Genomic DNA, 23,173 nt, shown 5'->3' on the forward strand with positions numbered 1-23,173 from the left:
TGGGTGCCCGAGGCCCCATTTCATCTCTGTATCACTGGGCTGCAGAGTCCTCACTCTGGCAGGAAGCCTGGCTCCTGTGGGCAGAGAAAGGACATCGTCACCATTACAACCCAGGTGACCTATTGCAGGGGACTGAGCAGGTGACAGGTCACGGAGAGCTTTGGAACAAGGCCGAGCAAGAAAGGCTTTGTAGGATGAAAGGATAAGAATAAAAACCATTTAGAGTACCCAAATTGCACTTTTGATCTCAAAATTGTATGTTTCCCAAAACCTTGTGAAAGTTGCTCAGTTGTGTCCGACTCTTTGTGACCCAATGGACTATACAAACAATGGAATTCTCCAGGCCAGACTACTGGAATGGGTAGCCTTTCCCTTCTCCAGGGGATCTTCCCATCCCAGGGATCAAACCCAGGTCTCCTGCATTGCAGGTGGATTCTTTACCAGCTGAGCCACAAGGGAACATTTTGGAGGTAGTGTGATAAATATTTTCTTTCCCACTTTTATTTGTTTCCTCTATTTTTAATACATGTATTAATTTTATAATGCAAAAATTAATGCATAACTGTTGTTCTGTCAGTAAGTCGTGTCTGACTTTGTGACCCCGTGAACTGCAGCATGCCAGGCTTCCCATGCATAACAACGTGCTTTGTACAAGGGGAACAAAAAAAAAGAATAAAAACCATTTAGACTTACTCTTTACCAGGCTCAATGCCAAGTCCTTTTCAGGAAATTTCTTCTTTTTCCCAAAAATCCCATCATAACAGCCTTTGCTAGAGACAGGGAAAGTGACACTCAGAGAGTTTATGTAATTTTCTCATGATCAGCCAGCTAATAAACAGCAGAGCTGAGAGGAGAACTCAATATCTAACTAAAGAGCCCAGGATCTTACCCTCCATGGTCTGTTTCTGTGGGAGACTCTGCCCACAGGAGGCCCCGACACATGGGTGAGATGGTGCTGCTAACTGGAGCCACCTGGAGCTCAGCTCCTGCACCTGACCTTGGAGGAATAAATAGGCAGATCATCGCTCTCTCCTCATCCTTACAATCTCTGGAGGTGGGAGAGTGTGGCTCCTGCTTTGAAAGTGAGTATGAAGAAAATGCTAGAAGGGGCAGCCTCTTTCCTCTGTCCACCTGATGCCCTGCTTCTTTGAAATACCCCCATGGCCATTTCTGTCCTTGAAACTGGTACTGAGGAGAGTGAGCAGCCTTAGGTTCAGACTTGCGGATGGGCTCTAACTGGAAAAGGAAATGGGAAACCACTCCAGTATTCCTGCCTGGAAAATCTCATGGACAGAGGAGCCTGGCAAGCTGCAGTCCACAGGGTTGCAAAAGAGTCGGACATGACTTAGTGACCAAATGACAAATGGGCTTGGAGGGTGGGACTGGGGTCTCCACCCCTGATGTTTGAGACTTTCAGCCTGAGCTGGGCCGTAGGTTTTCAGTTCCATTGTGGTGGATCCACAGCAGGTTCCTGAGAAGCATGGAGCCTGCGCTCTGGGGTGGGTGAAGCCTGAGGGGTGTCTCCTGCAGGACTGGGTGCCTGGGGCAGGGTGCACCTCTGCCCTTTTTGTTTGCTTGTTTCTCTCCCATTCTGAGAACTACCCAGGACAGAGCTGGAAACAGGGCACAACAAGCATCAAGGGAAAAGCTGGCCTCCTCGTCCCAGTGACAGGATGTGGCTTTGCATGTGGAAGACGCCCGGTGGCTCACATCTGGGCATGCTCCCTGCTCCGAGATGCCAGCAATGCTGCCGGGGCCTGGCTCCCGCACCCCATACTCAGGCCGGGTTTGTGATGAGTTGGGGATGGTAGAGGCGGAACCCCCATTGCTCGAGAGGAAAGGACTCTGCCCAGAGGGAACTGGGGAGGGAACTCTAGAAGCTATAGGCCCGGAGGGGACCTCCCAGAAGGGCTGGAGTTGGGATAGGACTGCATTCGCTGTACTAGCCAGTCCCACTTCATCCTTGGCCCCATGAAGAGTCTGCCTATTGAGTGTGTGTTTAGTTACTCACCCAAGGTCGGAGCTCTGAATTTCTAGCCCATATGTCACCGAGTTAGAAAGACTGCCTCCATGTGGAGAAGGGCCAGGGAAGGTCCCCGGGAAAGCTGGAGCCAGTCCACCCCAACACTCCCTTACCCTGGGGCTGGTATCTTCCCTGCCTGGCCTGCTTCAATGTCTGGACATTGTTGGGAACGTTATTGGGATGAGACATTCACGATGCTGCCTCAGACAAAGGTCCTAGAAGCAGCCCAAGCATCATGGAGTCTGATAGAAGCTTGAAGCCTGTTCTGGCTCTGGGGGTGACAGGGTGTGGAGTGAGGGGTTCTGCCCATCACAGCAGGGCTCCTCTCTATGGCAGGTCATGGGGTGGTGGTGGCGGCTCCTGTTGGGGCTGTGGGCAGTGCCCCCCACGTGTACTGGGCGCGAGCTGCTCAATGTCTGCATGAATGCCAAGCCCCACAAGCCAAAGCCCAGCCCGGAGGCTGAGCTCTATGAGGAGGTATGGAGGCCAGCCCTGGTGTGGGGATCAGGGGGGATGGGCACTGCTTTGGTAGATCAGGGAAGAGACACAAAAGCCAAGAGGGTTTCTGAACCCCTGTCCATTTGGAATCATTTGGTTCCCTAGATGGAGATGTGGGCAAAGGCCGCACTGGAGGGGGTTATGACTTTTGAGACCGTAAATGCCGACTGATTCAACGTTTCCATCCCTGAGCCACCTGGCCACTCAGGGAGTCGGGGCAGGTGGTGATCCTGGAGACTCATCAGTGGTCAGCCTAGATTCCAATAAGCAAGGCTCATCTGCTTTGCCCTCCCACCGGCAGGCCCTGGGGAAAAAATAAGACCTAAGGTACTCCTCCCCAAGTTCCTAAAGGTGACTGACACAGGGATGAGGCCCAAGGACCAGGGCTGGCATGCTCCTGTGAGCCCTTCTCGGCTGCAGGTGCCCTCTTCCAGTGCAATCCCATAGGGTCTTGGGTTCCCCGCTGCGCCCCTCCACCAGGATCTGAGACCTTGAAAGCCCCATCCCTAGGGGACATGCAGTCTGTGGCAGGGAGGCCAGTGCCCAGGCATTCTTTGGGTGTGAATATTGACAAACTGGAGTAGAAAGTGGCAACACACTCCAGGATTCTTGCCTGGAAAATTCCATGGGCAGAGGAGCCAGGCAGGCTATAGTGCATGGGGTCACAAAGACTCAGACATGACTGAGTAACTGAGGACACTGACAGATGATCAGCATTCCTTCCACCCCTTGGACACCGGCCTATCCCACTTGCAGGGTCCTCTTCAAGCAGATGGCTTTACCGTTCTGGCCCACTTGCTTATCGCCCCCTTACCCCTTCTCCCCATTGCTTTTGTGTCTTGGTCTGTGCTCAGTGCATCCCCTGGAAGGACAACGCCTGCTGCACGGCCAGCACGAGCTGGGAAGCACACTTGGATGTGTCTCTGCTCTACAACTTCAGCCTGGTTCACTGCGGACTAATGATGCCGGACTGCCAGAGGCACTTCCTCCAGGCCATCTGCTTCTACCAGTGCTCCCCCAACCTGGGGCCTTGGATCCAGAAGGTGGGAAGAGGTGGGCTGGGGGTGGGGGAGCGGGTAGAGGGGAGGGAGGCCCACATCCATCAGGGCCTACCTGACATCCATCAGTGTGCCTAAGAGGCTCAGCTCCAAGACGCTAGCAGACAGCTATGGACAAGAGCAGAGTCAGAGGCTGCCGCTGGAGAGGACGGAGAAGTTCCCTCTGACCCTAGATAACTGCCTGTGGGGAGAGCCGTCACGGGAGACCAGAAGGATGGAGGCCCTGGGTCCCCTCTCCTGTCTGTGGGAACAGAGTCATGAACAAACTCTCTAACCTCGTTTTTCTCATTTGTAAAATATTTAGCGATGTTAAGAGAATATGTCCCGATGGTATCTGACCCAACTATCATTGCAGCTGTAGACAGTCTTCAAACTGATGCTCTGACAGTTCTGCCTCTTGCTGCGCCGCACCCAGGTGGACCCGCGCTGGCAGGCGGAGCGGGTTCTGGACGCGCCCCTGTGCCTGGAGGACTGTGAGCGCTGGTGGGCAGACTGCCGCACCTCCCACACCTGCAAGTCCAACTGGCTCGGCAGCTGGGCCTGGAGTAGGGGTGAGTGAGGCTAAGCAGTGCCTGGGAGGCCCCCCTCCCTCGGGCAGATGCAAGCGCGAATCTCCCCCGGGGCAAGTCCCGGGCCGCGCGGACATGAATGGCTGAGTGGCCTGCTCCTGGCCCCCGCAGGGAAGCCCCGCTGCCCCGAGCGGGCGCCCTGCCGCCCCTTCCCGCACTACTTCCCCACGCCCGCCAACTTGTGTGAGCGGATCTGGAGCGGCTCCTTCAGGGCGAGCCCGGAGCGCAGGGGCAGCGGGCGGTGTCTGCAGAAGTGGTTCGAGCCCGCCCGGGGCAACCCCAACGCGGAAGTGGCCCGCCGCTTCGCCAGCCCCGCACGCTCCTGGGCGCGCTGCCCCGGACTCCTGGCCTTGCCTCTGCTCCTGCCTCTCCTCTCCTGAGAGCCTCCTTCCTCCCACGTCCTCTCCTGCGCCACCCCAGCCGGGGCCGGCCGAGGCAACCTCCTTCCTTGGGACCTCCCGTCAGTCCCTTCGGGTTTGCTTTGCTGGGCCTCTCTGGCCTGGAAGTCAGCTGGGGGGCAGGAAGGAACCAGAGACCAGTCCCTCCTGTCTTAAGGCGGGGGACTCGGATGCGGGACCCCAGGCCCTTCTTAACCAATGCATGGCCCCCCTCTCCCAGCAGAGCTGAGGGGGACTGCCCTGGCCTCCCCTCCCACTGTGATGTCTCCAACGAAACAGCACCCATCTTTCCTTCAGTGTGACCCCAGCTGTAGTGACCTCTCCAAGTTGGTTGTCACTTTCCTAAGGATAATAAACTTCTTAATACATGCTAGGCCCTCCTGCTATATCCTTACAACACCTCTGGTGAGAAAGCTTTCAATGCTCCCCTTTCTTCAATGTTAGCAACATACCATACAGAAGACCCAAAGCCAGGGGAACCATGGGGCCACCCAGACCATGTGCTCGATTCTGGGGGCCAAGATCAAAGCGGCAGGCTCAAATGCTTTTGGCTTTCCCCCTTCGTTTTAACCTCAGAATCACAGCACGCTGGTCTGAGACACTGGAAGCCTGAGTTCTAACGTCTTTACCCCTTTTCATATGACTTTGGACAAGTCTTTTGACCTTTGCTGAAGACTCGGAATGAGAAAGTGGACCAGATGATTTTAACTTAAGAAAAGGGGAAAATGCAGTCCCCTGTCTGTCAGGATGGACTCTGTGCTTCTCATGCTGTGCGTGAGAGAAGAGTCGGAATGGGACCAGAGAAGGCAGCCTTCACATCCCTTCTGCAAGCAGACTGGCAGCCCACATACCCACTCAGAACCTTTCAGACCCTCAGACCTTCCCAGTGGATATGGTTCCTCCCCACCTTCTCTTTGACACAGCGCAGCATCTAGTAAGGCTGTGGTTGAGTTGGGAAAGCCAGCCCAACGCCACCCCGCATTTCTCTCACGCTTCCCTGGTACTTAAGCCCAAACCTATCACAGGCACGGCCCTCGCGTTTTAACACCTATGGAGAGAGCTCTGTAAGTGAGGTGCTCAGAATCTGGAGGAGGAGACAGATGGCAGCAGTGGCGACAAAGCACTTCAGTGGGCAGAACCCCTGGGCCATGGCGGGTGGGGGGTGGGGGGTTCCAGGAAGACCTCACGAAAAAGGTGAGGCTTGAGCCCTGGTGAAGAAGGGTCACTTTACTGAGAACATGAAGGACATGTGAGCCCAAACCCAGCCAGATCCCCAAGGCATGAACTATATGAAGCAGGACCTTTCATTGCTCTTCAGTCCATTGTGGCTTCAAAAATACGTATAATAGGTAAAATCTTTCAAGAATTGAGGACTGAATGAGGTGTCTGAGAGTGTATCTTTGGTAATAAAGCTGAGAGTTTAATGACTATTTGTTTAGTAATTTTAGGTGTAAATATAAAAATTCGTCAAAGTAGGGTTAAAATTGAGACAAAGGAAGACTAGTTCTGGGAATCCTAATGACTGTTACTATTTACTGATTACTCAGTGCCTGGGGCTCTGCTAAGCTTCTCACAGGCATTAGCTCCTTTGATTCTCAAAAGCTTTAAGAGGTACTCTCATGCCCTAACTTTTCAAATTAGGACAAAAGCATATGGCTTTGAAACCAGGAAAAGGGAATGGCAACCAAGCCTGGAGAATTCCATGGACAAAGGAGCCTGGAGGGCTATAGCCCATGGAGGTGCACAGTCTGACACAACTGATGGACTAACACTTTCAATCACACTTGCAAATCTGGCCATAAAGTCCCAGTTCACTGAACACCCGGGTATGTTGTGGACTGGGGCTGGGGCAGGCGTGGGGGATGGAAGGGTGGGTCAGGGAGCTGGGTCCTGGCAGGTCCCGGTCTGGAAAGAGACTGATCTGTCTCACCATATGTGATTGGGAGGGGTGCTGGGTTTCAAGGAGTGAAGTGAAGTGGAGCTGTCAGATTTGCAGTTAAGTTGCTTGTTTTTAATCAGAGCATCCATGTACTTGGCTAAACTCAAAGGTCAAAGGATCTCTAACACAGGCAGCCCCAGCCAGCCCCTGGACCCCAGGGCTCCTGCTGGATTTAGGTGTACTCTAAATGTACCCACTTCTAGCCATTGCTGGATTTAGTTCCAGAAAAGTTGCAAGAGGTGGCTTATCTTTCTGGCACACATCTAGACTACTTCTTTTGCTCTCTGTTCTGTTGGTTTTTTAGAACCATTAATCTTCCAATCTTTTTAATTTTGGAAATGTATTTTTAATTTCCAGGAGATTTTTTTTTAACTCCTTTGTTCTTCAAAGCCTGCTGGTTTTGGTTTTACGGACACAATATCTTCTCAAATCTCACTGAAGATCTAATTAGAATTTTTTAAAGCATGTTCCTGGTCTCAAAAGCCCCATTTTCTTCAAGGTCAATCTGTTTATCTTGATCTCCTATGTACTGCTGGCTTTCTCCATGTCCAGTGACCTTGACTGTGTGTCGTATTTAAGAATGAGGCACTGAGTTGATTGCTGGGGAGTTCTGGGTCCATGGGGAGGGCCATTGACTGGAAATAACTGAAGACTCACCAAGTGAGAATGAGCAAAGTTTCTTTTTTCAGAGTTTGCTATGGGAAGGGAGTCAGCCACCATTATTTGCATTTTGGCTGATACTTAAAGGAGAAAATTTGAGAGGTTTCAGGTGTCCCCTGATTAGAGGCTGTTGGCATGGAGAAGCTGGAAGCGGGCTAATGAAGCAGGGCCTCCCATGATTGGTTGAGGTGTATATTTGGCTTTCTCTGACTGGTCATCTGTTTCTCTGACTGTCCCTGGTGGACAGGGAAGCCTGGCCTGCTGCAGTCCATGGTGTACCAGAGTCAAACAAGACTGAGCAATCGAATTGAACTGACGGGTCCTCAGTTGAGAGCAGAGCGAAAAACTAGAGATGCTGTTAGTTGTCAAGCCCTGGCTATGTGAAGCCGGTTGTTAGAGGGGTTATTGTTTTGGCTTCTTGGGTTGGTTGCAAAAATAGTTGTCTAACTTCCTGTAAGTCTGATTTATAGATAGTAGGCTGGCTTTCTGGCCTTAAACCCATTACTGCAGATAATGAGTTAGGATTCTATTTTTATATACATCTGGCCATTGTCCATTTGTAGTGTCTCAAGACTGAGTTGGCAGGAGCCCTACTGGAGCATAGACCCTTCAAATGCTGGATTAAGGATGGTTCTCACTGGGGTCCTAGCATCAGATACTTCATCATATGTAAAATTCAGCACTCTCCAGAATTTAACTTAAATTTTAGAGAGAACCTCTTGCAGGATTCCAAAACACCACGGGTTAAAATTGGGTTTCCTGAGCTCTAGGTTTTGGCAGAAGTCACCATGGGAGGGAGCAGGTAGTCTTTCTCTCTCTGGCCCCCATGCCTGCCGACTGAGAACCTCCCAGAGGTTCTGCCTGGTGGGTCAGCTCTTTCTGCCTCCGCCTCCTCCTCTGGCAATCCCTGTTCCCCCGACGGACTTTCCTGTGCTTTTCCATCTTTTACGTATTTGTTGAAATCTGTTGCTCACTGATGGTCTTCTTCACACTCTCTTAGGAAGGGAACACTTAGAAATAAACAATCATTTCAGTAAGATATTAAGTCATTCCACCTTCAATAACCAACAGTTGCAGACTTCTTAAAAATCTCATTGTTATGTAATAAGTAGCTTAAAAGGCGGGGTCAAACCGAAGATGAGGAGGTGGAGGACAATGTGTAGGAGGAATTTGCAGGTGGGGAATGAAATAAGAAATGCAGGTGATAGGAGCCTCATTGTGGGTAATGCTCCAGGAGGTGCTATGTCAGTCTACAGGAGAGAGAGTGGATCAGAGAAGCATAGATTCAGGAACTACTGGGAAGATAGCGCATAGAGAAATTTGGGCTATGCTTGTGTATACAATGTCACAAAGCAGGTATAAGATAAAATATGGGAGAGAGAGAACTATCTCAGAAGAACCAACAGCATTAGATAAACTGTGATGCTGCCATTTCTGAGCACTGCTTTCCTGAGCCCAGGCTGTGCTAGCTCTCAGGTGGGAGGGAAGACAGCAGAGGGCATTCCTCCTACTGGGTGCAACCCAGTCACTTTTCCACTACAGGGACAGCAAACACTACCCTAGTCCTTCCTCAGAGAATTCTGGGGTGTTGTAGATAGAAGGTGAAGAAAAAAAAAAAATTATTCTCCTTGGTATGCATCCCTTGCTCAGTAAAACCACTTCCCTGAATGCAGAAGTCACTGCAGCCTGACATGCATTCCTGGGCTGTGTTCCCAGCCCACTCCTCTGCTGCCTGAAAACAGTGACCACCCTTCCTAGTCCCCTTCCACCATGTCCCTGCCCAGACCTCTCACAACCCCAGCCCCACTGACCTGCTTCACAAACATGACTCCTTGCCTAGGTACCCCCCCCCAATGTCCCATTGCTTTTGCTGCTTGGGGGACCAAGATTTGGAGATTTTTCTGGTGTCTCAGGCTGGTGTCTTTCCAACTGGATCATATTTCCCAACTCCAGCCCTTGAGATAACTTAAGTGTCCCATCTCTTCTTGCATCCCAAGGGGGCAATGTTCCTGCCAACAGAAGCAATCCCCCATTTTTCATTTTCCATCCTTTCCTCTGTTCTGCTTAAATTCATCCTCAGATTTACCTTCCCACAGAATCAGAAATCACTTTCAGCAGTGCTTTTGCCACAGATGAATTACAAAGAAAAATCTAGAGGAAGAGAAAAGACTTCCCAGGGGGTAGAGGCTGCTGATAGGCTTGGAGATCCTGTTAGGATTTCATCATGGAAATGTCCGTCAAATAATTGACTTGGGACACATGAGAAAGGTGAGAGCTGGAGATGAGAATTTCCTGGAAGGGCAACTTACGGCTGTGGAAGTAGATGAGTTCTAAGAAAAAATGTAGAGAGCAAAAACAAACCACTTGTGGAGGATCGCTAACTTACCTACAGTTAGAAGGTGACAGGTGAAATTGTTACCAAGCTCAGATCAGGTTGCTCACCATTCGAAAATCAACCCAAGAGAGACACAAGCTTTGGTGGAAAAGAAAGTTACTTTTAATCATAAAGCTGAAAATCTGAGGAAAATCAGATTTGTGTACCACTTAAACCAACTCCAAAGATTTACTTATTCATGAAAATTTTTAAAGGGCAAGGAGAAGTAATCTCAGTTAATCACTGAGACAGGGAATGAGACTCATCCTTACCCCCCACTGCGTGCAGGCTTGTTGACTTACTGTGTTCTTCCTCTAGATATAATCTTGTTCACACAGTCTTTTCATGAGATTACTGAAAGGGAAGCTAAGAAAGAGATCTAGTCATCTGATGATTACTTATTCCTTATTTCTACTTTTTTGAGAGAACTGACAATTTAGCAAGGTATCGTGTGATCAAAAGATTTGAAAGAAAAAAAAAAAAAAGATTTGAAAGGTGTGCTTGGACCAGAGATGAGTAAAGCTTGAGGGGATGTGATTGATTCCATTGAAGTGCAGTTGATTTACAATGTTGTGTTAGTTTCAGGCGTATAGCAAAGTGATTCAGTCATACTTCTATATGTATATTTTTTTTCTTTCAGATTCTTTTCCCTTATAGGTTATTACAAAATATTGAATACAGTTCCCTATGTTACACAGTAAATCCTTGTTAGTAATCTATTTTATATATAGTAGTGTGTATATGTTAAGCCCAAACTCCTAATTTATCTGATACCATCCCCCCCAAACTTCCCCCTTTGGTAACCAAAAGTGTTTTCTATGTCTGTAGGTTTATTTCTGTTTTGTATAAACATTCATTTGTATCTTTTTGTTTGTTTGTTTTCGATTCTACATCTAAGTCCTATCACATGGTATTTGTCTTGCTCTGTCTGGCTTACTTCACTTAGCATGATAATTTCTAGGTCTATCCATGTTGCTGCCAATGACGTTATTTCACTCTGTGGTTGAATAATATTCCATTGGATACATGTATCACATCTTCTTTATTCATTCATTCATCAGTGGTTGTTTCCATGTCTTGGCTACAGTGGACACTGAGTGGACACTGAGGTATTTGGCTGTGCTGGACACTGAGGTACAGGTATGATTTTCTCTGGATATATGCCTAGGGATAGGTTTGCTGGATCATACAGTTGCTCTGTTTTTTTATTTTATTTTTTAAGGAACCTCCATACTGTTCGCCATAGTGGCTATGCCAATTTGCATTTCCACCAACAGTATAGGAGTAGTGCCTGATTTAAAAGTTAGTTACATGATGATCCTGTATGCAAAAGAGACACAGTCAATATGCCAGATTTGGAAAACTCAGCAGTGGCCACAGGACTGGAAGAGGTCAGTTTTCATTCCAATCCCAAAGAAAGGCAATGCCAAACAATGCACAGTTGCACTCATCTCACACACTAGAAAAGTAATGCTCAAAATTCTCCAAGCCAGGCTTCAAGAGAACATGAACCATGAACTTCCAGAAGTTCAAGCTGGATTTAGAAAAGGCAGAGGAGCCAGAGACCAAATTGCCAACATCCATTGGATCATTGAAAATGCAAAAGAGTTCCAGAAAAGCATCTATCTCTGCTTTATTGACTATGCCAAAACCTTTGACTGTGTGGGTCACCACAAACTGTATAAATTTCTTCAAGAGATCAGAATACTAGGACCACCTGATCTGCCTCTTGAGAAACCTGTATGCAGGTCAGGAAGCAACAGTTAGAACTGGACATGGAACAAAAGACTGGTTCCAAATCCAGAAAGGAGTCCGTCAAGTCTGTATATTTTCACACTGCTTATTTAACTTATATGGAGAGTACATCGTGAGAAATGCTGGGCTGGAAAAAGCAGAAGCTGGTATCAAGATTGCCAGGAGAAATATCAATAACCTCAGATATGCAAATGATACCACCCTTATGGCAGAAAGCAAAGAAGAACTAAAGAGCCTCTTGATGAAAGTGAAAGAGGAGAGTGAGTTGGCTTAAAGCTCAACATTCAGAAAACTAAGATCATGGCATCTGGTCCCAATAATTCAGTTCAATTCAGAATCTCAGTCGTGTCCAACTCTTTGCGACCCCATGAATCGCAGCACGCCAGGCCTCCCTGTCCATCACCAGCTCCCAGAGTCTACCCAAACCCATGCCCATCAAGTCGGTGATACCATCCAGCCGTCTCATCCTCTGTCATCCCCTTCTCCTCTTGCCCTCAATCTTTCCAGCCATCAGGGTCTTTTCCAGTGAGTTAACTCTTTGCATGAGGTGGCCAAAATATTGGAGTTTCAGCTTCAACATCAGTCCTTCCAATGAACACCCAGGACTGATCTCCTTTAGGATGGACTGGTTGGATCATAGTCTTTCAAGGGACTTGTAATCTATACTGTTACTGTGTACTGTGGCTTAGGTCCCAAACTTGGATCGGTAGTCAAGAAAGCGCCTAACCTCACTAGGAATCGGAAGTTCAGAAGCTAGATGGAGCTATAGCTCCAAGAACATCTCTGAGGTTAAAGGTTACTCAGATTGGGACCACAATGGAGGTTTTTTTCCTTTGGTAACGCTGGCTCTTAGTGGACCAGAGGAGGCTCTTATACTGGTGTGGTGATGCTTGAAAGGAACATCCCAGTTTTATGTTCATATCAGTCTTATTGTGGTCAGGAAATACTCAGGGTCGTGCACAGGCACTCAGGTGATGAATGTTTCCCTCAGCGGTCTTACCTTGGGAGGCATTCTGGAAGGTTACCCTGATTGCACCCCGGGTGGCATCAGAGACAATGGTGAAGAGCTGGATGTCAGGTAGGCATGCTATCAAGTCTACCCCTGGTACATCCCCACTCCATCTCGGTGGTAGAACCGGGAGGGGCAAGTACAGCACCTGCATCGGTAAGGGACAGACTAAGTCCAACCAGGAAGGAAAAGCTTTCAGTGTAAAGCCTGTCTACACCCCCATCTAGAGCAGGGAGGGACGCCTCCGGTAGAAAAATGGCACTGGTCGCTTTTTTTTCTCTCCTACAGATGGGAGCTAGCAATTCCAACCTCACTCTTTGAACTGTATCCTGAAAAACTGGGATAGCTTTGATCCTCAGAGCTTAAAGAAGACACACCTGGTCTTCCTATGTAATACTTCATGGCCACGGTATCCATTGGAGGATGGCGAATGGTGGCCAGTTAGAGTGTCTCTTAAGTATAATACTGTTTTACAATTAGACCAGTTCTGTAAGGAACAAGGAAAAAGTAAAGCAGGAAAAGTGATCTTAAACGATAGATTTCTCACTCAGTCGGCTCCAGGTATCCGCTGTAAGCTATTAAAACGGGCGTATGGACCAAATCAGTCGTTCAGTTCAGTCACTCAGTCGCATCCGACTATTTGCGAACCCATGAATCACAGCACGCCTGGCCTCCCTGTCCATCACCAACTCCCAGAGTTCACTCAGACTCACATCCATAGAGTCAGTGATGCCATCCAGCCATCTCATCCTCTATCGTCCCCTTCTCCTCCTACCCCCAATCCCTCCCAGCATCAGAGACTTTTCCAATGAGTCAACTCTTCCCATGAGGTGGCCAAAGTACTGGAGTTTCACCTTTCACATCATTCCTTCCAAAGAAATCCCAGGGCTGATCTCTTTCAGAATGGACTGGTTGGATGTCCTTGCAGTCCAAGGGACTCTCAAGAGTCTTCTCCAACATTACAGTTAAAAAGCATCAATTCTTCAGCGCTCAGCTGTCTTCACAGTCCAACTCTCACGTCCTTACATGACCACGGGAAAAAACATAGCCTTGACTAGATGGACCTTAGTCAGCAAAGTAATGTCTCTGCTTTTAAATATGCTATCTAGGTTGGTCATAATTTTGCTTCCAAGGAGTAAGCATCTTTTAATTTCATGGCTTCAGTTACCATCTGCAGTGATTTTGGAGCCCAAAAATATAAGTCTGACACTGTTTCCACTGTTTCCCATTTATTTCCCATGAAGTGATGGGACTGGATGCCACGATCTTCGTTTTCTAAATGTTGAGCTTTAAGCCAACTTTTTCATTCTCCTCTTTCACTTTCATCAAGAGGCTTTTAGTTCCTCTTCACTTTCTACCATAAGGGTAGTGGCATCTGCATATCTGAGGTTATTGATATTTCTCCTGGCAATGTTGATTCTACCTTGTGCTTCTTCCAGCCCTGTGTGTCTCATTATGTACTCTGCATAGAAGTTAAATAAGCAGGGTGACAATATACAGCCTTGACGTACTCCTTTTCCTATTTGAAACCAGTCTGTTGTTCCATGTCCAGTTCTATCTGTTGCTTCCTGACCTGCATACAGATTTCTCCAGAGGCAGGTTAGATGGTCTGGTATTCCCATCTCTTTCAGAATTTTCCACAGTTTATTGTGATCCAAACAGTCAAAGGCTTTGGCATAGTCAAGAAAGCAGAAATAGATGTTTTTCTGGAACTCTCTTGCTTTTTCCATGATCCAGCAGATGTTGGCAATTTGATCTGTGGTTCCTCTGCCTTTTCTAAAACCAGCTTGAACATCAGGGAGTTCACAGTTCCCATATTGCTGAAGCCTGGCTTGGAGAATTTTGAGCGTTATTTTACTAGCGTGTGAGATGAGTGCAATCGTGTGGTAGTCTGAGCATTTTTGGCCTTGCCTTTCTTTGGGATTGGAATGAAAACTGAGCTTTTCCAGTCCTGTGGCCACTGCTGAGTTTTTTAAATTTCCTGGCATATTGAGTGCAGCACTTTCACAGCATCATCTTTCAGGATTTGAAATAGCTCAATAGGAATTCCATCACCTCCACTAGCTTTGTTCATAGTGATGCTTTCTAAGGCCCACTTGACTTCACTTTCCAGGATGTCTGGCTCTAGATAAGTGATCACACCATCGTGGTTATCTGGGTTGTGAAGATCTTTTTTGTACAATTCTGTATATTCCTGCCACCTCTTCTGAATATCTTCTGCTTCTGTTAGATCCATACAATTTTTGTCCTTTATGGAGCCCATCTTTGCATGAAATGTTCCCTTGGTATCTCTAATTTTCTTGAAGAGATCGCTAGTCTTTCCCAATCTGTTGTTTTCCTCTATTTCTTTATATTGATCGCTGAAGAAGGCTTTCTTATCTCTTCTTGCTATTCTTTGGAACTTTGCATTCAGATGCTTATATCTTTCCTTTTCTCCTTTGCTTTTCACCTCTCTTCTTTTCACAGCTATTTGTAAGGCCTCCCCAGACAGCCATTTTGCTTTTTTGCGTTTCTTTTCCATGGGGATGGTCTTGATCTCTGTCTTCTGTTCAATGCCATGAAACTTATTCCATAGTTCATCAGGCACTCTATCAGATCTAGGCCCTGAAATCTATTTCTGACTTCCACTGTATAATCATAAGGGATTTGATTTAGGTCATACCTGAATGGTCTAGCGGTTTTCCTACTTTCTTCAATTTGAATCTGAATTTGGTAATAAGGAGTTCATGATCTGAGCCACAGTCAGCTCCTGGTCTTGTTTTTGTTGACTGTATAGAGCTTCTCCATCTTTGGCTGCAAAGAATATAATCAATCTGATTTTGGTGTTGACTATCTGGTGATGTCCATGTTTAGAGTCTTCTCTTGTGTTGTTGGAAGAGGGTGTTTGCTATGACCAGTGCATTTTCTTGGCAAAACTCTATTAGTCTTTGCCCTGCTTCATTCTGCATTCCAAGGCCAAATTTGCCTGTTACTCCAGGTGTTTCTTGACTTCCTACTCTTGCATTCCAGTCCCCTATAATGAAAAGGACATCTTTTAGTGGTGTTAGTTCTAAAAGGTCTTGTAGGTCTTCATAGAACCGTTCAACTTCAGCTTCTTCAGCATTACTGGTTGGGGCATAGACTTGCATTACAGTGATATTGAATGGTGTGCCTTGGAAATGAACAGAGATCATTCTGTTGTTTTTGAGACTGCATCCAGGTACTGCATTTTGGACTCTTTTGTTGACCATAATGGCTACTCCATTTCTTCTGAGGGATTCCTGCTCGCAGTAGTAGATATAATGGTCATCTGAGTTAAATTCACCCATTCCAGTCCATTTTAGTTTGCTGATTCCTAGAATGTCAACGTTCACTCTTGCCACCTCTTGTTTGACCACTTCCAATCTGCCTTGATTCATGGACCTGACATTCCAGGTTCCTATGCAATATTGCTCTTTACGGCATTGAATCTTGCTTCTATCACCAGTCACATCCACAGCTGGGTATTTTTTTTTTTTTTGCTTTGGCTCCATCCCTTCATTCTTTCCGGATTTATTTCTCCACTGACCTCCAGTAGCATATTGGGCACCTACTGACCTGGGGAGTTCCTCTTTCAGTATCCTAACATTTTGCCTTTTCATACTGTTCATGGAGTTCTCAAGGCTAGAATACTGAAGTGGTTTGCCATTCCCTTCTCCAGTGGATCACATTCTGTCAGACCATGCCATGACCCGCATGTTTTGGGTTGCCCCATGGGCATGGCTTGAGTTAGACAAGGCTGTGGTCCTAGTGTGATTAGATTGACTAGTTTTCTGTGAGTATGGTTTCAGTGTGTCTGCCCTCTGATGCCCTCTTGCAACACCTACTATCTTACTTGGGTGTCTCTTACCTTAGGCGTGGGGTATCTCTTCATGTCTGCTCCTGCAAAGCACAGTCACTGCTCTTTACCTTGGACAAAGAGTATCTCCTCACCTTCGCCCTTCCTGACCTTCAATGTGGGATAGCTCCTCTAAGCCCTCCTAATCAGTCTTTAGATACTCTGTTACAACTCACTCAGGCAGTCTATTATAGTAGGGAATATGAGGAAAATAAAGAAAGGCAGAAAATAAAACAAAGGAAAAGGCGGAAGCCTTTGCAATGGCTATGAAAAACTTTCTTAAACAGCCTGAGAAAGATGCCCAGAGGGACCTAGGTAAAAAGGGATGGGCTTGCTATTACTGTGGAAAGGAGGGGCACCTCAAGCGGGATTCCCCTCAGGCATCTAAGCCGCCCTCGACTCCATGCCTGGTCTGCAAAAGACCATACTGAAGGAGAGACTGCCCCCAGAGACGTAGGTCTCCGGGGTCGGACTCTCAAGACAATCAGGACTGAAGGTGTCCAGAGGTCCCCACACAAGCTCCGGCCCTAATTACACCTGAAGAACCCTGGGTATTAATAATTGTGGGAGGCCAATCCATCGATTTCCTTTTAGATACTGGGGCAACTTACTCTGTGCTTACTGAAGCCCCTGGCCCACTTTCCTCCTGATCCGCTTCCGTAATGGGGCTGTCTGTATAAGCCAAAAGGTATTATTTCAGTTATTCTTTATCTTGCAGCTGGGATTCTGTGCTATTTTCACACGAGTTTCTGATTGTGCCAGAATCTCCCTCACCCCTTTTGGGGAGGGATACACTGAGCAAGGTCCATGCCTCTGTTTTCATGAATATGGAGCCCTCCCTTTCTCTACCTTTAGTTGAACAAAATGTAAATCCTAGAGTATGGGCTGATGGAAAATCTGTGGGTCGAGCACAAAATGCTATTCCTGTAGTTGTCAAACTCAAAGACCCAGACTTATTTCCACATAAGAAGCAGTATCCACTGAAACCTGAGGTTAAGGAAGTGTTAAAACCCATCATCGAAAATTAAAGGAGCAGGGACTATTAATTCCCTGTAACAGTCCCTGCAACACTCCTATTTTGGGTATAAAGAAATCAAATGGTAAATGGAGACTAGTTCAAGATTTATGTATAATAAATGAGGCTGTAGTTCCTTTACACCCCATGGTGCCTAATCCTTATACTCTATTGTCTGAAATTCCTGAACAAGCCAAATATATCTCAGTAATTGATTTAAAAGATGCCTTCTAGTCAGTGCCTTTGGTGGAAGAAAGTCAATTTCTATTTGCTTTTGAAGACCCTATGCAGCCAGCTTCTCAGTTAACCTGAACAGTTTTGCCCCAGGGATTTCGTGACAGTCCTCATGTTATGCCCAAGTCGCGAAATCTCCCAATGACCACCAGGGAGCTGATATCTGATGCAAAAGCAAGAGAGTTTTTATTACCAAGCTCGAGCTGAGGCTCCCACTGATATCGATGCAGCAGCTATAGGGAGGAGCCCCGGGTTTTGGATTACATTGCTTATATAGGGTGTCTACATGGGAAGAAAAAAGGATCTCTAGGTAGGGGGACGTCTGATTGATCACTTTCTTTTGAAGGGTTGTGTGTTGGTTCTTGATTGGTGCCTATTGTCTAGGTAGACCACAAGTTCCTGAGCGTTGTCAGGAGATTTTGGTCTGGGGTCCAATTGGCTCGTGGGCAGTAGGGTGAGGTCAGGGGATTTCCAAAGGCTCTTTGATTTCTAAAGGCTCTTTTTTCCAGAACCTTACAAATGGAGTTTTTCTGTTAACAAAATGGAGTAGCTTAGATTCTTCACTCACTTATTTGGACAAAGTTTGTCAAGGGATCTACAAAACCTTAATAGCTCTGAAGCGGTGGTGTTACAATATGTAGATGATATTTTGCTCTGTGCTGAGACAGAGGAAGCTTGTTTGTGAGCCTCAGAAGATTTCTTAAATCTGGCAGGCTGTGGTTACAAGACATCAAGAGAAAAGGCTCAGATTTGTCAACAATCAGTTAGATATTTGGGCCTAATCATATCAGAAGGAACTAGGGCCATAGGCCCTGAGAGAATTAAACCTATACTAAATCATCCCCTACCTATGACTTTAAGACAATTGAGAGGATTTTTGGGAATCACAGGTTACTGTCGCGTTTGGATTCTGGCTTATATAAACTTATAGCTGAAACTCAGCAGGCCCAAACTGACAAACTGGTTTGGTCTTCAGAAACTCCAAAGGCTTTTAAGGTTGTTCAGACTGCTCTCCTGCAAGCTCCAGCTCTGAGCTTGCCCACAGGGTCAGAATTTAATTTGTCACTGAAAGAAAAGGTATGGCCTTGGGAGTTTTGACACAACCCCGAGGGCCTCACCAACAACCTATTACTTATCTAAGCAGAGAATTAGATGTAATTTCACATGGGTGGCCCCACTGCCTAAAAGTAATTGGGGCAGCGGCTTTATTAGGACCTGAAGCTTTAAAAATAACTAATGGATGAAACCTTACTGTACTGGTTTCTCATGATGTGAGTGGAATCTTAAATTCTAAGGTTAATATTTGGATGACAGACAGTAGGCTTCTTAAATATCAGTCATTGTTGTTAGAAGGACCCGTAACTAAGCTCAAAATTTGTGGAAATTTAAGTCTTGCCACTTTCCTTCTTGAGAAGGAAAATGAAACACCTGATCATGATTGTTCCCAATTCCTAACTTTAAACTATGCAGCTCGGGAAGATCTAATGGATACCCCATTAGACAATCCTGACATGAAAATATTTACAGATGGCAGTTCTTTTGTTCGAGATGGAAAGTGTAAAGCAGATTAAGCCGTGGTGACTGCTGAACAGGTTTTGGAAGCAAAATCTCTCCCCCAGGGAACCAGTGCTCAGTTAGTGGAGCTTGGAGCTCTCACCCAAGCTCTAGAGTTAAGCAAAGGGCAGAGGGTAAATATCTACACGGATTCTAAGTGTGCTTATTTGACTTTACATTCTTATGCTACAATATGGAAAGAAAGACAGTTTAAAACGGCAACAGGACAACCTATTAAGCATTTCAGAGAGATCGAGAGACTTTTAACTGCTATATATTGTCCTAAAGAAGTAGTTGCTATGCATTGCAAAGGGCACTGCAGGAATGGGAGTAAAGTAGCCAAAGGTAATCAGTTGGCTGACTGTCAAGCCAGAAAAATAGCACTTTACAAAACCCCTTCACTGCAGACGCCTTTGATCTGGACAGGTCCCGTGGAACAGGAAAAACCACAATATACTGAGGAAGAATTAGAAAGATATGAGAAAAGAGGAGCAACGTTTACTGATGAAAGATGGTTACAGTCGGAGGATGGACAATTAATAATTCCTGAAAATGCTCAGTGGAAAATTCTTAAGGGTTTACATAAGAGTTTTCACTTGGGAACAGAGAGTACTTACCAAATGGCTTCTCGTTTGTTTGAAGGTAAAAATGTAATGGAAACTTTAAAGAATATTATCAAAAGGTGTGAGGTTTGTCAGAAAAATAACCCAAAGCCTGAAAAGCTAGCAAAATCTAGATTACAACGAAGTGGGAAGTATCCTGGAGAGGACTGGGAAATTGATTTTACTCATATGCCAAAAGCTAACGGATATTCTTGCTTACAAGTTTGGTTAGATACATTTACTGGATGGATTGAGGCTTTTCCCTGTCATAGTGAACAGGCTAAGGAGGTTATAAAGATTTTAATCCATGAAATTATCCCCAGGTTTGGGCTTCCATGGAGCCTTCAGAGTGACAATGGCTCTGCCTTTAAAGCTGCTGTAACTCAGGGGGTATTTAAAGCTCTAGGAATAGAATACCACTTACGCTGTTTCTAGAGACCCCAATCCTCAGGAAAGGTTGAAAAAGCTAATGACATTATCAAAAGACATCTGCGCAAATTAACTCCAGAGACACAAGATAATTGGATTAAAGTCCTACCCATAGCTTTAATGAGGGCTCAAACTTCCCCAGAAAAGGAGGGACTGTCCCCCTTTGAACGTATTTATGGAAGGCCTTTCTTATGCACAGTCATTGTTACAGACCCTGAAGCCTTGGAATTAACTAGTCATGTAACTCAGCTCTCAGCTTTTCAACAGGCATTAACAGAACTCCAGGAGACGACTCCTGACCCAGCCTCTGAGTCAAGCAAGCCTCTATTTGAGCCAGGAACCGAGATCCTCATAAAGACATTGGGATGTGGGGGCCCATCCCTCGAGCCCCTCTGGGAAGGCCCTTACCAGGTTATTCTTTCTTCTCCCACAGCAGTCAAAGTGCCAGGAATTGATTTGTGGGTACATCACACTTGAGTTAAGAGGTGACACCCTGATCAAAACTAAGTGACTTCATTTTATGTCTTTACTTTCTATGCTCTGGCTTTGTATTTTTCAGATGGGCCTGATAATCTATGTAAGCCTACTTCTGCTGACTCCAAAAATCCTGAGTCTGCCTTTTGATCCTCAAGACAATGCCTTCCTGTCCTGGGCTCACTCCTATGCTACATTCCACAATCGGTCTAACTGCTGGTTCTATGGAGCACTCCCCTCTTCATGAGTGGAAGTCTTCCCATGCTGGATATCTCCACTTTAAGGAAAAGACTTTCTCCAAGTCTGTGAATACCTTTGACACATGTGATGATGTGATGTCTTCTTTATCTGATGACATCTACCAACCCTAAAATGGGCTGGTGCAACACGTTGCGTTTTATGGACATAATGTGACTTTTAATTCTGATTTTAACTTGTTTTAATGACTGTGTTGCCTTACATCTGAAACTGTATAACTGGATTTGTTTCTAGCCACATGAAAGCTTTTAAGTTACAAATGGTTGCTTAAACTCCTGCTACTGCTGCAGCTTCCTCCAACTACTATTTGGGGCCCCTGGATCAGATATCCTCAATATGAGGATTAAGAGAATATGTTGCCTCACCAATTTAGGGACAATGCCCCTTGTCAGCTCAGAAGCAGTTATGGAATGAGAACGATGCCCCTTTTCCCTAGGCAACATAGTTCTCCTAAAATGAAAGGGCTGAATGAGAGGGTAACAGGCAGGAAGGCCAGGGGTCTCCAAAAGGAGGAAATAGCCTGCAAGTGTCAGGCTATCTCTTAAGTGGCAGGAGGAAACAAACTAGCGATATTTTTTCCTTCTCTATACAAATTTAAAAGGAGGTTTCTCTTAAAATACTGTGTTTCCATAATGACACCTGGTTTCACCTGAAGTTATTCTGAAACCTAGAGATAACCAATGCATTTTTCCTATGGAAATGTTTATCTTAAGCTATGCTAATGGACTATGCATTTACCCCAAACTCTGTCTTCAAGTCAGTTCTGCCTCTTGGCTCAGAACCTACTTGACAAACCAGTATGTTATACTCAGATATTGTTCCCCTAATCTATGTATATGAAACTATTTGTGTGGTGATCTGCCCTTCTTCAAGATTCAAGTTAATCATTTTACGGCCCAGGATGAACCATTTGGTGCCAAGATTATCCCAAAATGCATCTTATGGGTGAGGGGCCTGGTGCCATTCTGAGTTTTAAGACATTCCTTTCATTAACAGACTGCTAGTGACTATATAACATCCAGCTGAAGACTAGCAGGGGGGTACTCTTTCTGTCCCCTTCTGATGCCTATGTCAGAAGCTTTCTCTATCTCCTTGATACTTTAATAAAACTTTATTACACAAAAGCTCTGAGTGATCAAGCCTCGTCTCTGGCCCCAGATTGAATTCTTCTCCTCCAGGGGCCAAGAATCCTGGCGTCTTTGCGTGATTCAACAACAACCTTTCAGAACTTTGTTGGCAAAGTAATGTCTCTGCTTTGTAATACACTATCTAGGTTGGTCATAACCTTACTTCCAAGGAGTAAGCATCTTTTAATTTCATGGCTGCAATCACACTTCATGGCAAATAGAAGGGGAAATAGTGGAAACAGTGACAGACTTTTCTTTCTTGGGCTCCAAAATCACTGCAGATGGTGACGGCAGCCATGAAATTAAAAGAAACTTACTCCTTGGAAGAAAATTTATGACCAACCTGGAGAGCATATTAAAAAACAGAGACATTGCTTTGCTGACAAACGTCCATGTAGTCAAAGCTATGGTTTTTCCAATAGTCATGTATGGATGTGAGAGTTGGACTGTGAAGAAAGCTGAGCATCAAAGAATTGATGCTTTTGAACTGTGGTGTTGGAGAAGATTCTTGAGAGTCCCTTGGACTGCAAAGAGATCCAACCAGTCCATCCTAAAGGAAATCAGTCCTGAATATTCATTGGAAGGACTGATGCTGAAGCTGAAACTCCAATACTTTGGCCACCTGATGTGAAGAACTGACTCGTTGTAAAAGACCCCAATGCTGGGAAAGATTGAAGGTGGGAGGAGAAGGGGATGACAGAAGATGAGATGGTTGGATAGCATCACTGACTCAATGAACATGAGTTTGAGTAAACTTTAGGAGTTGGTGATGAACAGGGAAACCTGGCATGCTGCAGTCCATGGGGTTGCAAAGAGTTGGACATGACTGAACGACTGAACTGAACTGACCTGAACTGAATTGCAGATAGTAGGTTGGCCTCCTGGGCTGGTTGTTACAGGCTGTGGGGCAGTGTTACAGGCAGTGTAACAACCAGCCCAGGAAGTCAACTTACTATCTGCAATAACCAGTTCAAAAAGTCAAACTACTCTCAATAGTCTAGGAAGCCAAATAATAATATCTCTTAACAATCACCCCTAAATGACCAGGACTTGATTAATTACTGATAGTTTCTCTACTTTTGGCTCCTGTTGCCCACTTATGACCCACCAGTGAAAGCCAGAGTCTTTTCTAACCAGTCACATACAGTGCTTCACTTCTAGTTAACTTGCCTACTGCAGCCCCATGCTAAGAGCCACCAGTCAGGGCATACCTGAAGCCTTCTATTTTTTCCAGTCCTCTGCTTGCCTTTGAGGCTCTGCCAAAATTCAAGTGATGGTGGCTGACTCCCTTGCAAGCTCTTAATAAATGGCTTTTGGCTGTTTTCATCTGGTTGGTTTTCG

General features: G+C 46.0%; 1 protein-coding gene across 2 annotated transcripts; it reads left to right on the plus strand.

Moving 5' to 3' along the window:
- Positions 1–1,035: 1,035 nt before the first annotated feature.
- Positions 1,036–4,915, plus strand: IZUMO1R (IZUMO1 receptor, JUNO). 2 transcript variants are annotated; one of them, XM_042232821.2, is made up of 5 exons: positions 1,036–1,786; positions 2,360–2,500; positions 3,376–3,564; positions 3,995–4,130; positions 4,260–4,915. In XM_042232821.2, the coding sequence occupies exons 1-5, from the start codon at positions 1,736–1,738 to the stop codon at positions 4,526–4,528; spliced, it is 786 nt and encodes a 261-aa protein (XP_042088755.1). In that variant the 5' UTR covers positions 1,036–1,735; the 3' UTR covers positions 4,529–4,915. The 2 variants fall into 2 exon arrangements, with proteins under 2 accessions (XP_042088755.1, XP_027834903.1); XM_027979102.3 differs by having other exon boundaries at positions 1,036–1,082.
- Positions 4,916–23,173: the final 18,258 nt, after the last annotated feature.

Source organism: Ovis aries, chromosome 15, assembly GCF_016772045.2.
Source record: "Ovis aries strain OAR_USU_Benz2616 breed Rambouillet chromosome 15, ARS-UI_Ramb_v3.0, whole genome shotgun sequence".
Lineage (NCBI taxonomy): Eukaryota > Metazoa > Chordata > Mammalia > Artiodactyla > Bovidae > Ovis > Ovis aries.